Genomic DNA, 19916 nt, shown 5'->3' on the forward strand with positions numbered 1-19916 from the left:
TTGACGTTCTGTGGAATGGAAGGGACGTAAATACGTAAGTTGTCAGATTTTAAAGGCATTTTCCTGTTGTAGAAATAGAGATGTTTTTAAGAGCTAGTATTTAAATTAAAAAAAAAAACCCGATTAATTTACTGACGTTGTTTGACTATATCCCTAAAAGATAGTCATCAAGCTATATATATATATATATATATATATATATATATATATATATATATATATATATATATATATATATGTGTGTGTGTGTGTGTGTGTGTGTGTGTGTGTGTGTGTATGTATGTATATATATGTATATATATGTATATAGTCATCAAGTTACATATATATATATATATATATATATATATATATATATATATATATATATATATATATATATATATATACTAGTAAGCCTCAGATTTGTACACGGAATGTTGATGGGGTAAGCCCCACATTTGAACATGGAGTATTGCTGCAGTCTGGTACAAAGAGATTCAATCTATAATCTATGTATAAATTCCAATTTTAAAATTTCTTTTAATACACCAACAGCTGTATGCCTTGTGTTATTACTATTTCGTGTTGTGTTACCGAAAACGGCATTACTCGCTGATCCGTGTTTTGTTCGCTTACCCCGTGATCACGTGGTCCTGGCTAGTCGACCAATCGATGCTAGGGGATTAGTGCGCGCTTATGAATCATAAAAATGCACATTAATTTTATAATTAAAAGCACGGAATATTCGCGATGAATTAAACAGTTGGTAAAGATTTGACGAAAACGTGTACGTGGACAGTTCTAATCACGTGAGTTGTAGATTTTTTGACGATACAATTTTAGCGGTATCTTAAAATTGAAGAGTAGTTTATTTCTAAAATAAATAATTGTGTGTTAGCAGTGTTTCTTTCAGGCATCTCTCTTATGTGTGTGTGAGGGGAGGGGGAAAGGAGGCGCAGACATCTCTTTAGGCTAAACCATTATCCTCCGTGTCTCCAAAAAATTTACCCCCCCCCCCCTCATCGACAAATATTTTAACAGCTACCCACACAATAATTGCGCTCACACATAAACTGTACTCACGTTAATGCTGTACACCAGGGGTCTCCAAACTACGGCCCGCGGGCCGGATGCGGCCCGCGAAGTCCTCTCATCCGGCCCGCGGAGATGTTTTTGTCCAAGGAAAAACCGTTTGTTGGTGATGATGAGGAACTTTGCACAGAAAAATTAAAGACATGCCTGCAAGAAAAACTGGCCCCGAACTGAAATTTGATAGTTAATGCGGCCCTCGGACTGAAAAGTTTGGAGACCTCTGCTGTACACCAACAATAAATACCACACACAATAACTGCAATGACACATGAACTGTACCCATACAATACATACCCACACAATAATTGCACTCACACATAACTGCATCACACAATAAATACCCACACAATAATTGCACTCACACATTAACTGTACACACACAATATCTTTACCCTCACAAAAACCGAACCCGCACTATATCCCAAACAAAATTCCCCACTAAATCTCCTTATCCATCCGATAACTTCATTAATCCCCAAAACATGCGTATAACCCAATTAAACCCGTAGTTTGAGTCATACCGTTGACAGACATTGGCCTGTGAGTGAGTTATTCAGCGATACGACGTCACCAGCTGTGACCCACGATGGTGAGTAGGACGGCAACAGGACTGGGTGAGTAGAGCGACAACAGGACTGGGTCGTTACTCAACTGTGATGTGTGTGTGTGTGTGTAGCATAGGAGTACTCACGTTACGGTAGACTTCGTGCGAACAGCCGTTGTGGTGTGGATGTGGCACACAACATTCGGTGTGGTTGTGGTGACGTTTTAATATGTTACGTTATATGCGGTTTTAAGGGTGATGTGGTGTTGTAATGAAGTCATAATGACATTGTAGTGACGCTTTAATCTATTGTGTTATACGTTGTTTTGTTATTTTTTTGCATTCTTTAGTGGCGATAACATGAAGTCTTAGTGACACTGTAGTGGCGTTTCAATCTACAAAATTCTGGGTGACGACTTGGAGGTGTTGTGGTTTTTCTGGCAAAAGTGATTCATTGATCTATTTCTTAAAATGTGCACTTCGAGTTCTTATATTTCTCTGTACCAGAGAATATTGTTTGCAAATAAACACGTAAGATGGCGCCTCTGTTTCCAGCCTTAAGTTATCGTTGATATGGATTAGAGTTTCACCTCTGCGCTAAAAAAACCTGTCTCGGTTTTCGTTGGTTGTCTCGGATTTTGAAAAAGGACTACTTATCCTATACAGTGTTTCCTTCAGACTTTTTCTCCGAGGGGGGTGGAGGGGGGGGGGGCATCGATGCATAGGTCTCGAAAACATTGTCTTGTCATAAAAGTTTTTAGCCTGGCCCCTATTAAAGCCGGACCCGCCGCTGATTGGCTATATATTTTTATAACTGTTAAAATGTTTTTATTGCATTGTTTACTGCGTTTCTAACAATCCGATGCTGTTTGTTTTTTCCAGACAATTTGAACCTTGACCTCTACACATTTAGCGACCACTACAACTAATCTTAACCAAGCGGCATAATCATAAGTATTTAGTGAGAGCTCAACAAGGCCTGGGGTTTGAAGCACAATTCAACTCAGAAAAGAAACACTCACAAAAACGATAAAAAAATGAGTTCTCTGTTTTCTTTCTTTAAAAAGAAGAAAAATCCGGATGGAACAAAGATTGAGAAAAAGAAACATTCGGACGGATCAAGGGCGGAGAAAAAGAAAGAAAAGTCTAAAAAGAGAGGAAAGAAGGGGAAGCAGGCGGTCGCAGAGCCGGAGGAAGTGCCGGACCCAGTCACAGAAACACGGCGGTTGTTCTACACTATTGGTAAGTCAAGCTTTGTTTACAGGTAACTTTCAGGTAAGACAAGGCAGGAAAGGTAAGTAAAGTACGAAACTAAAGTGCCACGTGACCTCGGCATAGTGTATAGCACTATGCCCAGCAGCCTTTACTTTCTCCAACATGAGTTAGGTACCCATCAGAGCTGAGTCGATTCAGGAACGTTCTTCGGACTCGAACTGAAGACTTTTTGGTTAGCAGTGTGCAGTCGTTTGCTCTACCGTTCGACCACGCCGTCCCAGCTTACCGATATGCTGTTTAGATAGCAGACAAGGTACACTAAAGTCAAGTTTAGTTTGCAGGTAAAGTACAGGTCAATCACCTTTGACTTGCAGGTAAAAAAAAAAAACAGATGTGTAATGTTCATCAGTTTCCGTGACTTCAGTATATTAGGGGATAGCGTGGTTAGTTATATACCCAGCCGTCTTTACTTTCCTAACATGAACCAGGTACGCATTAGGGCTGGGTGGGCTCAGTGACTTTCTACAGACACGACCCTGAGATCCGAACACGCGACTTTCGAGTTTGCAGTCGTGCGCACTAATGCCCAGTCACGCCGCCCTATATATATATATATATATATATATATATATATATATATATATATATATATATATATATATATATATATATATATATATATATAATGGATAGCTAAATATGTTTGATAGAACTTTATTCATTGTGGGAAACTGATACTTTTCTTATTCTTGTGAAATTAGAAGCGATACATTTAAAAAAAAAAAAAGCAATTCAGTATCAAATTCTGCAAATAAGAAAACACAATTTACGCGGCAACGATGTCGATGTTGTATTGCATAGGCGTTGTTATGGTTTTTTATTTACTAATCAATATCAGCAAATTAAGTGTTGTTGTGACATCGGGCCTCCCTGTTGTTGTTGTGTATGTGTTGGTGTGCGTATGTGTGTGTGTGTGTGTGGCGGTGGGGGGGGGGGGGGGGGTACGTGAGGTTGTATGAGTGCGTGTGTAGGGGTGCGTGTGTGTTCGCGTGGATGTTCGCTTGAGGGTTTTGTGCACGTGTGTTGACTGAGGGCATGTGTGTTATGTGTGTATTGTGTGTGTGTGGGAGGGGGTAGCGTGTGTGCGTGTACGTGAGGTTGTGTGAGTGCGTTTGTAGGGATGCGTGTGTGTTAGTGTGAGTGTGCGCTTGAGTGTTTTCTGAACGTGTCTGAGTGAGTGTTTGTGTGTTGTGTCTGTGTGTGTGGGGGGGGGGGGGGGGGGTGCGTGAGTTTGTATAAGTGTATTTGTATGCGTTTGCGCGTGAGTGTTTTTTTCGCGTGTGTGTGTATGTGCGCATGTGTGTTTATGTATGTGAATATGTTTAGCATATCTGCCCGCTCAGCGTCGATCAGTAATCTTCCCCAAACAACAACACGCATGCCCAGACGTGTACCATTGGCTGCTACCTCATCACGTGCCACCGCACCTGATGATTCAGCCAATTAACCAGACGTGGAAGCACACATCCAATAATCAGCCTTTTCATCAAAGCGCCGGAAAATTTAACACGTGCACAAATTAGATGATTTTTATAACCTCACGTCCATAGTCACTCTGGAGTTTTATTGCTCAGGGGAAATCACTCCATCAGTAAGAGACGGAATACTAAGTAGTGTAATAGAGAATCATGTATTTACATTCCTATGATCAGACAAAATGTGGCGCGATTGCCACAGTCCTGCACCATTCAATGTTATTACAATTCTATAAATTAGCTCCCTTACTTGTAATAAACTAGACAACCCGGTTTCCCCGAAGATATGACCCATTATTTTTCAACCCACAAAGTTTCACTCCCCATCCCCTATATTTCCAATGACCCATAATGTTTGATTCCCCAGAATTCCAGTGTATGTGATATGCCCCATTATGTTTGATTCCCCACAATTTCAGTGTATGTGATATGTCCCATTATGTTCGATTCCCCACAATTCCAGTGTATGTCATATGTCCCATTATATTTTATTCCCCAGAATTCCAGTGTATGGGATATAACCCATTATATTTGATTCCCCAGAATTCCAGTGTATGTTATATGTCCCATTATATTTGATTCCCCAGAATTCCAATGTATGGGAGACATGACCAAGGACCAGCGGATGTCGTTGGAGGAGTTCTACAGACTGATGATGTTGCTGGGCTTCCCGGACGGCAGGGAGGGCGCTGAGGTAGGGAGGGCGCTGAGGTAGGGGTTAGGGTTTGGCTCAGGGAGGGCACTGAGGTAGGGAGGGCGCTGAGGTAAGGGTTAGGGTTTGGCTCAGGGAGGGCACTGAGGTAGGGAGGGCGCTGAGGTAAGGGTTAGGGTTTGGCTCAGGGAGGGCGCTGAGGTAGGGAGGGCGCTGAGGTAGGGAGGGCGCTGAGGTAGGGAGGGCACTGAGGTAGGGAGGGCGCTGAGGTAGGGAGGGCGCTGAGGTAGGGAGGGCGCTGAGGTAGGGGTTAGGGTTTGGCTCAGGGAGGGCGCTGAGGTAGGGGTTAGGGTTTGGCTCAGGGAGGGCGCTGAGGTAAGGAGGGCGCTGAGGTAGGGAGGGCACTGAGGTAGGGAGGGCACTGAGGTAGGGAGGGCGCTGAGGTAGGGAGGGCGCTGAGGTAGGGAGGGCGCTGAGGTAGGGGTTAGGGTTTGGCTCAGGGAGGGCGCTGAGGTAGGGGTTAGGGTTTGGCTCAGGGAGGGCGCTGAGGTAGGGAGGGCGCTGAGGTAGGGGTTAGGGTTTGGCTCAGGGAGGGCGCTGAGGTAGGGAGGGCGCTGAGGTAGGGAGGGCACTGAGGTAGGGAGGGCACTGAGGTAGGGAGGGCGCTGAGGTAGGGAGGGCACTGAGGTAGGGAGGGCGCTGAGGTAGGGGTTAGGGTTTGGCTCAGGGAGGGCGCTGAGGTAGGGAGGGCACTGAGGTAGGGAGGGCACTGAGGTAGGGAGGGCGCTGAGGTAGGGGTTAGGGTTTGGCTCAGGGAGGGCGCTGAGGTAGGGAGGGCACTGAGGTAGGGAGGGCACTGAGGTAGGGAGGGCGCTGAGGTAGGGGTTAGGGTTTGGCTCAGGGAGGGCGCTGAGGTAGGGAGGGCGCTGAGGTAGGGAGGGCACTGAGGTAGGGAGGGCGCTGAGGTAGGGGTTAGGGTTTGGCTCAGGGAGGGCGCTGAGGTAGGGAGGGCGCTGAGGTAGGGGTTAGGGTTTGGCTCAGGGAGGGCGCTGAGGTAGGGAGGGCGCTGAGGTAGGGGTTAGGGTTTGGCTCAGGGAGGGCGCTGAGGTAGGGAGGGCACTGAGGTAGGGAGGGCGCTGAGGTAAGGGTTAGGGTTTGGCTCAGGGAGGGCGCTGAGGTAGGGGTTAGGGTTTGGCTCAGGGAGGGCGCTGAGGTAGGGAGGGCACTGAGGTAGGGAGGGCGCTGAGGTAAGGGTTAGGGTTTGGCTCAGGGAGGGCGCTGAGGTAGGGAGGGCGCTGAGGTAGGGAGGGCGCTGAGGTAGGGGTTAGGGTTTGGCTCAGGGAGGGCGCTGAGGTAGGGAGGGCGCTGAGGTAGGGAGGGCACTGAGGTAAGGGTTAGGGTTTGGCTCAGGGAGGGCGCTGAGGTAGGGAGGGCGCTGAGGTAGGGAGGACGCTGAGGTAGGGAGGGCGCTGAGGTAGGGAGGGCGCTGAGGTAAGGGTTAGGGTTTGGCTCAGGGAGGGCGCTGAGGTAGGGAGGGCGCTGAGGTAGGGAGGGCGCTGAGGTAGGGAGGGCGCTGAGGTAGGGAGGGCGCTGAGGTAGGGAGGGCGCTGAGGTAGGGAGGGCGCTGAGGTAGGGAGGGCGCTGAGGTAGGGGTTAGGGTTTGGCTCAGGGAGGGCGCTGAGGTAGGGAGGGCACTGAAGTAGGGAGGGCACTGAGGTAGGGAGGGCGCTGAGGTAGGGGTTAGGGTTTGGCTCAGGGAGGGCGCTGAGGTAGGGAGGGCGCTGAGGTAGGGAGGGCACTGAGGTAGGGAGGGCGCTGAGGTAGGGGTTAGGGTTTGGCTCAGGGAGGGCGCTGAGGTAGGGAGGGCGCTGAGGTAGGGGTTAGGGTTTGGCTCAGGGAGGGCGCTGAGGTAGGGAGGGCGCTGAGGTAGGGGTTAGGGTTTGGCTCAGGGAGGGCGCTGAGGTAGGGAGGGCGCTGAGGTAGGGGTTAGGGTTTGGCTCAGGGAGGGCGCTGAGGTAGGGAGGGCACTGAGGTAGGGAGGGCGCTGAGGTAAGGGTTAGGGTTTGGCTCAGGGAGGGCGCTGAGGTAGGGGTTAGGGTTTGGCTCAGGGAGGGCGCTGAGGTAGGGAGGGCACTGAGGTAGGGAGGGCGCTAAGGTAAGGGTTAGGGTTTGGCTCAGGGAGGGCGCTGAGGTAGGGAGGGCGCTGAGGTAGGGAGGGCGCTGAGGTAGGGGTTAGGGTTTGGCTCAGGGAGGGCGCTGAGGTAGGGAGGGCGCTGAGGTAGGGAGGACGCTGAGGTAGGGAGGGCGCTGAGGTAGGGAGGGCGCTGAGGTAAGGGTTAGGGTTTGGCTCAGGGAGGGCGCTGAGGTAGGGAGGGCGCTGAGGTAGGGAGGGCGCTGAGGTAGGGAGGGCGCTGAGGTAGGGAGGGCGCTGAGGTAGGGAGGGCGCTGAGGTAGGGAGGGCGCTGAGGTAGGGAGGGCGCTGAGGTAGGGGTTAGGGTTTGGCTCAGGGAGGGCGCTGAGGTAGGAAGGGCGCTGAGGTAGGGGTTGGGGTTTGGCTCAGGGAGGGCGCTGAGGTAGGAAGGGCGCTGAGGTAGGGGTTGGGGTTTGGCTCAGGGAGGGCGCTGAGGTAGGGGTTGGGGTTTGGCTCAGGGAGGGTGCTGAGGTAGGAAGGGCGCTGAGGTAGGGGCCCTGAAGTTAAATAAAAGCTAGTAATAAATGGAATTTTTTGAATAACCTACAGCAACAAGTACTTTATTAACTCCCTTACAATAATCAATATTGAAATAAAATTTTCCAAGGGAGTTAATACTAAAATAAATTACTTTTTAGAAAACACTATTTAAATTTGTACTGGCCACACATAATGTAAAATATTAGTTGCTTAAAATATACATACAAAATTAACAGAAACTATTATTTTTATTCATTTTTGCACTTTGTTGTAAGGTTTCCGGTTTCATATATTTTTGTAATTATTTAAGAAATCTAACGGCATAATTAAAAGTTAGACATTTGAAATATAAGAGCGTCATTCGCCCTTCATCATTGTTGGGTCTCATTCGACTTTTTTGTGCAATTTAAATAGTAAATGAACTTGGTTGCATCTGATGAAAACATCGCTAGTCTTTATTTATTACTAAAAAGTTTTAATACATTTATTTAAAAACAGATGTGATGACAGTTGTATTTCAAAGTTCTAATATAAACAAAATAATTCCATAATGGATAAATCCAACACATTTACCTGTAATGATGGTAATAAATCTAAAAACAAATTGAATTCTGCTGCCAAGTCTCTTCTTCACAATGTCATACGTCATACAGATAGTCATAACAGGCACATGGAAGAGGCTGAGATGTGGCAACTCCATTTGAAAATGAAGGGAAAAATCAATCTACTTTGTAAAAATCATGAGCGAAAAAAAGATACTCAAGAATTTAAAGATGTCAAGATAGAAAATTCATTTTTATTTGATGACAGACAGGATGACTTAGGGTGGAAGAAGAAGAAGTCAAAAAAAGCCCATATGGATGACTCAGAAGATAGAAATGTTGGAGAGGCTTCTAACAGTACTTACTGGATGAGACAGTTATATAAATTTGAAGAGAATGATCCTGACAGATGGGGACACAGTGGTTATAAAGAGCTGTACCCTGGAGATTGTGAAAGTGATGGTGATCAGAAGAAAACAAAGAAAAAAAAGAAAAAGCAGAAAAAGAAAAAAAAAGAAAAAGATAAGGATTTTAACAGTCCAGTTTGTAATAAGAAGAAGAAAAAGAAAGCTACAAAAACAATTAGTAGGAAAGAGGATAAAAAGCTTAAAAAGGAAAGAAAAAGAAAGAGAAGTGATTCATTATCAAGCTTTGAAGCTGATATGAGAAAGTTAGAAGAAAAGAATTCAATAACAAAAAAGAGAAAGTACTCTCAGGAAGATATAGCTGGAGATGAACATTTAGCTCATGAGCCACGTCACAGAAAAATGCTCAGAAGAAAGACATCATTTTAGTTTTTGTGTGGAAGTCAATGGAAGTATTTTATTGGGTTTTTTAGGGGTTGTGGTCATTAAATAAAACAAAACAAAGTTAAATTGTCAAAAGAAATCACTGGTTTAAATTAAAGATAGGACGAAATGTTCAGTACATTTTGTAAATTTTTCATTTCTTTCTAAACTTTTCATCAAACTTAGAAATTAATGATTGGTGATAAACAAAACCTTCATACTTCATTGGTTCTATTCTCAGTGTTTTATGACGTAACTTGTATTAATAGATAAGTTGGGACTTCTTATTATCATCAACAATTTTACAGCAGTTCCAAAGGTTTACTTTATGTTCTAAATAAAATATATGTTGTTGTAAAAAAAAAAAAAAAATAAAAAAAATAAAAAAAAAAAAAATAAATAAATAAATAAAAATTTGTAGAAGATTCATTTGGGAAATGTTTTAGATCAGGGGTCGGCAACCTGCGGCTCTTTTGATGTCCGGATGCGGCTCTCCAGTTCCATAATAAAAGATTGTTTTATTTTAAAAACAATAAAAAATATGATACTGTATAAACAAAAACAACTGTAAACAAAATAAAAACAACAATGAGAATAGGTGGAGTAGGACGTATTACGGTATAATGACAGCTGACAGCCCCGTGGCAATAGTTCCATACTCTCCGCTACCGAAGTGCACATAAAAAAAATGTTAGTAGCTCTTTGAAAATTGGGAAATTTTGTAGATTGTAACTTTTGGCTCTTCCGTTTCAAAAGGTTGCCGACCCCTGTTTTAAATCATTGGACATGTTAGGGAAAAGTAAAATCGTGTTCTAGAAAGCACACTTAACGTAAACTATTACCCTGCGTCTCTAGACTGGTCTTAAATTAAACACTACTGGGCACAAAAGAAAACAGGTAGATTTAACTTGTAGCAAGGTATGCATCAAATAGAAGGCGTGTTGTAACGATGTGATAGACCACTGTCAAGCTAACTGTCCCTAAAACGCACTCAACCGTAAAATAGGCTACGTGTCTCACCGAAACTTTGCATACCTCGACACAGCTAAGGTCAAGGTGAAATACTTTGACGACAGGCGACATATTTTTGTTCAACTCGCGTTGTCGGTCACGTCTCGAGCTAATGTTATTCTGTTAGAGTTACACGCCCCTGGTTCTATTTCTGGTCGATGCTACCGAACCGTGACGCGGTGTGTAGCTGTGTGTGTAAGCGCTAGTCGAGTTGTAGCTGATGTGTAATAGTGCATTGTTGTTGTTGGTGGTTGGTTGTTGTTTTTTTTACCCTCGATGTTTTTTTTTTAAAATACTCCATCATTAACGTAAAATTGAAACAAAACATACGTAGGCCTGCGTAATGAAAACAAAACTGGTAGTAACAGGTGTTTTCTTCAACAGTTACCTTCACCTTGGTTAGTAAATATTTGACTGCATCCGTATCAAGATTTGCATGGATATTGAAGTGTGACCTGTATACCGATCAGACCTTATAAAGCTACAGGGACAGGAAATAGCCACATCTGTTTAATGGATCCCCAAATATTAGAAAATTATTGTTTAATATTTTGAATGTACTTTTCGGTTAAAGATTACCAGACGACAATAAATCGTCACAATGGGCGTGGACTGTCGAGGGGTGACAAAGATTCATAAACGAGGGTCTGTCGTCTGCGATATATGGGTGGCACAGATTCTAGCACCTTCTGTGAGGGTGAGGGAGGGGGCAGAGGCTAACCATTTCAAAATTTACGGATAAAATAATGCTTTGTGCAGTCCAGTTACTAAATGTATGGTCAGATACTGACTGACACCCCCCCCCCGACTGCTGCAAGGTACAGAAAAGACCTGAGTTAACTCAGTACACATGTGACTCGGGTTTGAGTTTGAACGCTTATATTATGTCATTCAGACAGTTAACTCTACACCAACCTTAATCTTTACCTAATGTATTGGTATTAGCCTATTGATAGCAAAATTGGGTAAGCTGGTGGAGAGGATGGAGGGGGGGGGGGTAGAGGGTTAAGTGTGAGATGTAAATATATATATATATATATATATATATATTGTTACGAACCCAAGCGATCTTTACCTGGGTTTGGTCCCATCGAGGAGGGCCAGGTAATTAAAATGAAATGCTTAGGCATGTTAATGCACTGACCAGTGCTGGTCGTGAGAATCTTTGGGCCGTGATGGCCACATCGGATTAGATTCCACGCGTGTAGGCGTGGCAGACTGGGAGACTTGGGGGACTCGGCTATTAACGTGGCCAACAGCCCATAAATTACCTGGTGACACCACGGGCTGACCGTTGATGCTTGATCTAGGCTAGTGACGGTCCGTGTTTTACGGCTGGGAAAACCTTCCAGGTCGGAGGGGGCCGAGTGGACCGTCATGGACGGATATGACCTAGGGTCAGGCCTTAATTAAAATCGTTCCCACGGTGTAGAACGGGGGACGAGTACTTTAGGAGGGTAGACCGGGGGCACACGGGGACACACTCTCGAGACAGACACTCGGGACACGCACTCGGAGACGGACGTACTCGTCTCGGATAGCTAGGTTTAGAGAAGACAGACATGGGGTCGTCTTTGTGAGCTGGTGGAAAGCCACGACATGTTTTAGACTTAGGCTAGGCTAGACGGTTAGGGACAAGTAGGGTAGTCGTACTAAGTACTTTAGTTGTTGTAGATAGTTGTGTATTTTTCCTATTGTGTTCCATGTGGTGGCGGGTTAATGTTAGATGTTGTATTTTGTGGCGAATAAATAGAGATTACTGAAGTTGGCTTTTATTTATTTTTATTTTTCTTCTTCTTGTTTCCGATTACGTAACAATTGGTGGCTAGAGTCCGGGATAGGACAGACAACGAGTTGAATAGTTTCTTTTGATGCCATTTTCAGTTGGGGGCTCACGAGCTTGTGTTTTAGTTTTAAGTTTTATGAGTAGTGAGAGTAAAGTTGTTCACGGAATCAGGAGAGTTTTCCAAACATTGAGTAAGTAGCGAGCTTATCACCTTTGTATTGACACTGAGTTTATTTTTATGTTGGTCCAGTAGAGCTGGAATTTTTATTTTTATTCAGTATAGCTGGAGGGATTAATGCCCAGTATACTTGAATGTTTTTTGTGTGGTCCAGTGGAACTGGAGTGTTCGGGTTTATTCAGTACAGCTGGAGGGTCAATTCCCAGGTACGTGAATAAATTCGTAATTTTTGTTTGGTTTGCTCAGTATAGCTGGAGGGTCAATTCCCAGTATACGTGAGTGAATCGTTTGTGATCCAGTGTAGCTGGATATCTTAGTTTGGTTGGCCCAGTATAGCTGGTGTCTACCTGTTTCAAGTGTCAAAGGTGATAGCCCTACTTTTAATGTTTTAAAGTTGTTTGTTGTGAGCCACATTTTTGATAGTTAACCGCCACCATTTAGCTTGATAAGTTCCGTAAGTGTGAATCATGGACGTAATGAGTTTTATTGAGTGTCCAACTCTAGAAGTTTTAGACAGGTTTTGTCGCTTAGAGTTGTTGTGTCTAGTTGAGCAACTAGGACTAGAGGTTGATGTGTCGGATAGAGATAGAGTTCTACGAGATCATATTTGTGTTGAGTTGGTAAATACAGGTAGATTAGAGGAGGAGTGTCTAGACTCTATAGAATATTATGAGATAGGACGTATTAGAGTAGAAGAAATTGAGAGAAAGTTTCAAGCTAAGTTGTTAGAGATCGCGAGAGAAAAAGAGGATAAGTTGTTAGAGATCAGGAGGGATATATTCATGTCAGAATTTTGGAAGGAAATTAACATTAAAAGTTTAGAGAAACTGTTCGGACATGAAGTGAAACTATTAGAGATTAGGAGGGAACGGGATTTACTTAGGCTATGGGAAGAGGCGCAGCTTAGTGGGTTGTTTGACTTTCCAGAATCTGTCTCTGTTTTCTCTCAGGCTAGTGTAGTAGTTTCCGAGGATCGGTATAGAGATAAGGATAGTTTGTTGTCTGATAGAGTTGGTAGTGAGTTTTGTCAGTCTCAGACTAAGGCTGCCACTAGCTTTGGCTCAGTCCCTGAAGTCGACTCTAGCCTAGCAGAATCAGCACAAACGTCAAAACGTGCTGATAGCTTACGAGTCGAGAGTTGTGTGCCGACAAGTACTGAAGGCAGTCAGCAAGTTATTGGTTTAGATAAAACCACGGCGACCACTCTGATGTTGACCAGTCATGAAAAGGGGCAGTCAATATCTGACCCAGTGGATACAACCACCGATGATATAACGGCAACCACTCTGATGTTGACCAGTCATGAAAAGGGGCAGTCAATATCAGAACCAGTGGTTACAACCACCGCTGAAATCACGGTAACCACCGAGAGAGTGAATACCCATGAGAACAGGCTGTCCTCGTCTGAACCTGAACCAGTAACTGCATCTGATCAAGACCTTACTACTTGTCATCTTGATGGCGTCATGACCTTATCCGGAGGTCATGTGAATGGTGACCTACACCTTCAGTTAGACGAGTCAACAACTCTTCTGCTCGCATCGGTAACGGACGGAATCGTTACCCATTGTCTTGGAGGTGAGCCTAACACGGGCTGTCCTCCCATTATCACGGCAGTGTTTGATTTCTCCCCGACCAAGTCCAGCAACCCAGAGGCCATGACCTCACCTGGAGGTCACGTGGATGGTGTTTTACATCCAGAGATCGAGGAGACGGTGAATCTTTTGTCCGCGTCGGCGACGAGCCAAGTCATTACCTCTTGTTTTGGAGTTGAGCCTAACTCAGGCTTCCCTCCCCTTATCTCGGAGCTGATTTATTGTTCTTTGACCGACCCGGGGAAGATCGGTAATGTGACCTCAGCGGGTCACACTTCTCCCGTCAACCGAGAATGTGTACATGTGAGCGCATATCACCTCACTTTCACAGAGACGGGGCGTGAAATCGACCTCTCTTTGTGCGGCTCGGTGTATTTGTTGTGGGCGGATAATATCTCCGTCACTAAAATTGTGCTGCGACGTTATAAAGTTCGGCTAAAGATTTATATTTACGAACTCATGATGACCCGCAAGACGGAAACATAAGGACAATGTGTACCTTTGTGTTTCAAACCTATTAGAACTGTTCCCAAGATAGACTGTTTCATGTTTTCCCAGGATGCAAGTGTTCTAATCAAAATGAACTGTTTTAGGCTTAAAGAATGTACCTTTTACATGTCTTGTTTGAAAAAAAAAAATGTTATTGATGTTTTACATGCTGTTGAATTCGTGACAGTTTTTAATTGTATTGACAAGTTTTGTTGACTGATGACGTAACTATCAGTAAAACGAAGACTGTTGGTTTTCAATCTTAGCATTATTTGCGACAGTGACACATGTGTTGCAGATTTGCTGTTTTATTTACTTTGATGTCTATGTTTGATGACATTGTGTTTGGGGTATTTAGTCAAACTTGCTATTGTGACTAAATCATTCACGTTTCTTATCTTTTTAGTAATGATTATGTTAAATGGATTTAGTCCCATTTAGGTTTATTCCGGGACTTTTGAGGAATTGTGAGATTGGGATGGTTGTCTAGTAAGAAATGTTCAATTAATTCACCAAGTGGCGAATTAATTTCTTGAAGGGTGGGGGTGTTACGAACCCAAGCGATCTTTACCTGGGTTTGGTCCCATCGAGGAGGGCCAGGTAATTAAAATGAAATGCTTAGGCATGTTAATGCACTGACCAGTGCTGGTCGTGAGAATCTTTGGGCCGTGATGGCCACATCGGATTAGATTCCACGCGTGTAGGCGTGGCAGACTGGGAGACTTGGGGGACTCGGCTATTAACGTGGCCAACAGCCCATAAATTACCTGGTGACACCACGGGCTGACCGTTGATGCTTGATCTAGGCTAGTGACGGTCCGTGTTTTACGGCTGGGAAAACCTTCCAGGTCGGAGGGGGCCGAGTGGACCGTCATGGACGGATATGACCTAGGGTCAGGCCTTAATTAAAATCGTTCCCACGGTGTAGAACGGGGGACGAGTACTTTAGGAGGGTAGACCGGGGGCACACGGGGACACACTCTCGAGACAGACACTCGGGACACGCACTCGGAGACGGACGTACTCGTCTCGGATAGCTAGGTTTAGAGAAGACAGACATGGGGTCGTCTTTGTGAGCTGGTGGAAAGCCACGACATGTTTTAGACTTAGGCTAGGCTAGACGGTTAGGGACAAGTAGGGTAGTCGTACTAAGTACTTTAGTTGTTGTAGATAGTTGTGTATTCTTCCTATTGTGTTCCATGTGGTGGCGGGTTAATGTTAGATGTTGTATTTTGTGGCGAATAAATAGAGATTACTGAAGTTGGCTTTTATTTATTTTTATTTTTTTCTTCTTCTTGTTTACGATCCCCTGACTAGTTCGAAAGGATTAGAGAAGGGGGTACGTAACAATATATATATATATATATATATATATATATATATATATATATATATATATATATATATATATATATATATATATATATATATATATATATATATATTATATATATTTATATATTTATATATTTATATATCACGCAATCATACAAATAAACTTAAGTTGCTACCATTTTTTAAAAAGTTTTTAAAAATCCATTACAATTTGTGAAAACGATCATTCTACACATGCATACACAAACACAATTATATTTTAAAAATAGTTTTAGGTATAATGTGTATGAAAGAAAGATGTCATTTTAAAAAGTTGACATTTCATGACATTGCAGAAAGTATGGCTGGCACACGGAAAGACGGCAGGTGGGAAGATGACACAAAGCGAGTACATTGAGCTGATGTTTGATGAAAGCATCGAGAGAAAGTAAGTTGATGTTAGATGATAAAAGTTGATGTTAGATGACAAAAGTTGATGTTAGATGATAGCATCGATAGAAAGTAAGTTGATGTTAGATGGCAAAAGTTGATTTTAAGTGAAAACTTCGATAGGAAGTAAGTTGATGTTATATGGCAAAAGTTGATGTTAGATGACAAAAGTTGATTTTAGGTGAAATCGATAGAAAGTAAGTTGATGTTAGATGGCAAAAGTTATTATTAGATGACAAAAGTTGATTTTAGGTGAAAACTTCGAAAGGAAGTAAGTTGATGTTAGATGACAAAAGTTGATGATATATTACTAAAGTTGATATTGATGTTATATGACGTTATCTGACGAAAGTTGATGTTAGATTACAAAAGTAGATATATGATTATACTATCGATAGAAAGTAATTTTGTATTAGATGTCCGGTAAGGATAGAAGGTAAGTTGATATTTGATGAAACTTGATGAAAAAAAATCGTAATGACATCACATTGACGTATGACGGTAGCCAAGAGCACAACCCTAATGTCCAGTGAAGCGTACAATCAGTTTGGCCAATGTGTTCCCTTTAAACATAAGCTGTTTTGAAAAGCATTAGGAACTTAACCGCACAAAGCCTAACAACGGGTTAGGTCACAACTGAGACTGACCAATGTCAACTGACTTCCCCTTTTGTCACCACCCCTCTCCCATATGCTCACTCGGTCTACGAATCAGTTATCCAGGTAATGTGAACCGCCTCAGGTAATCACATCTCTTTAGACAGGTAATTACTGGCGTAGTCTGTGCTGGGAAATAGCTCCTAGAAAACGTATCACAATACTGAAAAAAAATGTAAATATTAATTTTTCTGGTTTTAGGGGGAAAATATTACATAGAGGGAATATTTGATTTTTTGAAAACCGAAGCGTTATTTATTCGGATCCTGACTATTCAAATATCACAGTTAACTTTTATATAAGGGAGATAACAAATTTTTTATTATTGAAAACGTGCTTTTTTGACATTATCTCCCTTAAACACAATCTATCTATTTATCTATATATATAATTCTCTTCTGGGAGACGCTAGAAAACAAGCTATAAACGCGCTCCCTACCATCCCCACCCCTACATGGTCTAAGTGAACTGTGGTTCACGCTATGTTGAGCTTCGTGGAGTCGGGTTTAGTGACGGCTATTAGGGGCAGATAATTTAGTTTGAAACGATTTTAAACGTTGGGGGGGGGGGGGGGGGGGAGGAAGGGGGGGGGGGGGGTTATGGTCCTTAACGAGCTACTTATAGTGTTTTAAAGAAATATTTTCAGTGTCAGCGTTGGTACTGTCGAATTCACAAAATATGAATTACTGAAAAGTAGAAAAAACAACATCTAAATAGCGGCGTATGTTATGCCGCGGGCCGGCTCGTCTTTTAAAAAAGAGTTGTGTTTTAAATTAAAATTTTTTCTTTTTTTCTTTGCGGCAGAACCAACTGTTGGCGGACGCTCTTTGGACAATTCGACACAGACGGGAACGCCTCGGCAACGAAGACGGAAGTGCTGAAAGGTCTTGAGGACATCGGGCTGGAGGTCACGTCCAGTCTACGCCAGAAAGTGGACGAGATGGACACCAACAAGGACGGGAAAATCAGCTACGAGGAGTTTCTCAGAGCGCAGCTGAAGCAGTAATGGACGTGGGTGATTTACCTTACCAGCGTCGGATAATGGACTCTTCCAGATTTTATATTAGTGTTAGTATGGTCGCTCTCTCGAGAGTGTAGCATACGTGTAGTATGGACGCTCTGTGTGTTTAATATAGAGGGTGGGAGGGGGGGGGGGGTCGAATGATATCTTTGAACCATCATGCCGACATCCATATGTGTTAATTCGCTGTTAGTATTATAATTTAGTATAATAAAATCATAGTACACATTATGAGCTTTAAATGTAAGCAATAGCTAGGTGTAGGTTTTTCGCGAATAGTATCCTGCTGTCAATACTAGCTTATACAGGCATACAGTTTAGCTAGATTTACTTTTCCTACGCCAAGAACAGTAGCGTTTTTTTTTTTTTTTAAGTCTAAAAGCAAAATTATGTGATGACAATGACGATTTTAAAATGAAGAAAAAGATCAAGAGCAATGAAGCGCTGTAGACCTACTTAGTACTTAGGGCTAGCAACATCCAAAACCCGCTTTGTTTTAATGGGTAGAGCTAGAGTATCAGAGAGTAATGTTAGTTGACATTTAATAACCCTAACTAGCAGCGTAGCAACATAATTAGAAAAATATGGATCTTGTCCAGATAAGCCCCGCCACTAATGCCAAAAGTACACGGGCGAAAAGTTAAGCCCCGCCACTTTTTGCTAGCTCTAAATTAACACACGCAACCTTGACCTATTTCCAGAGTTTCTTCCAGGCATCTCTTCGGAAATTTATATAGAAAATATATACTTTTAACAGTGTCCGCCCCCCTCCCCCGAAAAAAGTCTACCGCCCCCCCCCCCCTCAAAATTTCAAGTGCCCCCCCCCCCCCCCCCCCCGGAGAAAAAAGTCTGGAAGAAACACTGCCTATTTCTGATGTCTAGACATTTGAGTATTTAAACGCACGCCATATAAACAACTTTTTATCCGCCTCTGGCGTTAGGGTTAGGAGTAAAAACTAAAAGTACGTTTCATATCCTCTTTCATAGAATCTCTTTCAGGAAGCTGGGGTTATCTATCTGGCGGGGCTTATCTGGACAAGATCCAAAAATCCAATTACCGTGCCGTTATCGGCCACTGGTATGAAGAGTACGACACGGAAGCTTTAAAACTAGGCTGGAGTGAATGGATTGATTTAGGGGTCGTCCATATAAGACGTCACACTCAAGGGGTTCATTCAGGTATTTCATGTTGATGTTTTGTGATGATCGGGATGGGGGAGGGGGGGGGGGTGAAAATTCGTCTTTTAAAAAGCGTGTCGTCATTTATGAGCGACCCCCATATTGTCACGAATGTGTTTAAAACGAGTGTATGTATATAAACTCACATTAAGAATACTCCTTTATTGAGTTGACGCTCCTGATTATGTAAACTAGTTGAACAATGCCTTGGTTATTTTTTTTATAAACTGTATACTGCAATATAATTTTTTTTTTAAATTATAATCCACAGATTGTCTCTCAATATAGCATTTCTATAGTCTAGTTTATGTTCAGCACGAAATACAGTAGGCACCAGGCTTAGGCCAAATGATACTTTTAAAATTGAAAAATAAATATTTTAAACATAAATTAGCCAATTAAGGATCGTTGTAATGTAGGATTACTACTTATGTCCAAAAATGGTTTTTGGTCCAGATTGTATTTCAATTTAGGATGCTAAGTGTTTATTAATTAGGGCTAATATTAATAATGAGTTGACTTTGTAAAGATTTATTAGTATATCCTTTCTTATCCTTCCTTCACGGTAACCGTTTTTCTGCACTCTGATCTAGATAGGGCTCTGTAAAAATTTTATGTTCAGTATTAGCATTTCAACCCAAACACCTGCTTCCATCCCCTTACCAATATAACCTGATAACCCCCTATTAGAAGACCCCATTATAGGCCTACTTAAATTATAACAGCTTTGTCAGACACCTTTATGTAAATATACCCATGTCCTAATACAAACAAAATAATCATTGATATTTTTTTTTTCGGAGGGGAGGGGGGGGGGGGGGGGGCTTAATATGGTACATTATTGTTTGTTTTTTTGTCCCAAATACTACTTGGTCTGTTTTTCTTTTTGGATTTGCTATCTGAGTGTTTGTCCATCCAAGAAAAAACTACATAGCAGCAGTTGTTTGATGTTGGAGTTTTATCACCTAGATGGGTTGCTGTCCTTAGCTGTCGAGCCTCATCTGCCCGGGGGTTCGAACAATGACCTTTACGGACCAGACCACTAAATATTGAGTTTTGTGATTATCCTTCATTTGGTGATCAAGTCTAGTTTTATTGGTCGTAGGATTAACCTATTCAAGTTGTGTAAAAGACAAATTATAAAACCTTTGCATTTAATAAATAATGTTGATATAGGCCGACCTATTTTGTCGCCCCCCTCCCCCCAACAAGTTCT

At 42.9% G+C, this 19916-nt stretch overlaps 2 protein-coding genes across 2 annotated transcripts; both read left to right on the top strand.

Annotated features, from left to right (window-relative positions):
- Nucleotides 1-680: 680 nt before the first annotated feature.
- On the top strand, nucleotides 681-17589 carry LOC131940289 (neurocalcin-delta). Its single transcript, XM_059298934.1, has 5 exons — nucleotides 681-791; nucleotides 2501-2860; nucleotides 4956-5062; nucleotides 15751-15842; nucleotides 17305-17589. The coding sequence occupies exons 2-5, from the start codon at nucleotides 2656-2658 to the stop codon at nucleotides 17504-17506; spliced, it is 606 nt and encodes a 201-aa protein (XP_059154917.1). The 5' UTR covers nucleotides 681-791; nucleotides 2501-2655; the 3' UTR covers nucleotides 17507-17589.
- LOC131940288 (uncharacterized protein NKAPD1-like) lies at nucleotides 8105-9157 on the top strand. The gene has a single exon (XM_059298933.1). It carries the CDS (start codon nucleotides 8242-8244, stop codon nucleotides 9025-9027), a length of 786 nt encoding a protein of 261 aa, XP_059154916.1. The 5' UTR covers nucleotides 8105-8241; the 3' UTR covers nucleotides 9028-9157.
- Nucleotides 17590-19916: the final 2327 nt, after the last annotated feature.

The sequence above is a fragment of the Physella acuta genome, unplaced genomic scaffold (genome assembly GCF_028476545.2).
Source record: "Physella acuta isolate Inbredline_101_S28 unplaced genomic scaffold, ASM2847654v3 ptg000315l, whole genome shotgun sequence".
Lineage (NCBI taxonomy): Eukaryota > Metazoa > Mollusca > Gastropoda > Physidae > Physella > Physella acuta.

What these genes read in the sequence shown, in the direction of transcription:
- LOC131940289 (XM_059298934.1), top strand. Translation starts at nt 2,656, where the DNA reads ATGAGTTCTCTGTTTTCTTTCTTTAAAAAGAAGAAAAATCCGGATGGA. An exon ending in ACGGCAGGGAGGGCGCTGAG is followed by an intron (nt 5,063 to 15,750) that starts GTAGGGAGGGCG and finishes ATGACATTGCAG; the next exon opens with AAAGTATGGCTGGCACACGG. An exon ending in GATGAAAGCATCGAGAGAAA is followed by an intron (nt 15,843 to 17,304) that starts GTAAGTTGATGT and finishes TCTTTGCGGCAG; the next exon opens with AACCAACTGTTGGCGGACGC.
- LOC131940288 (XM_059298933.1), top strand. Translation starts at nt 8,242, where the DNA reads ATGGATAAATCCAACACATTTACCTGTAATGATGGTAATAAATCTAAA.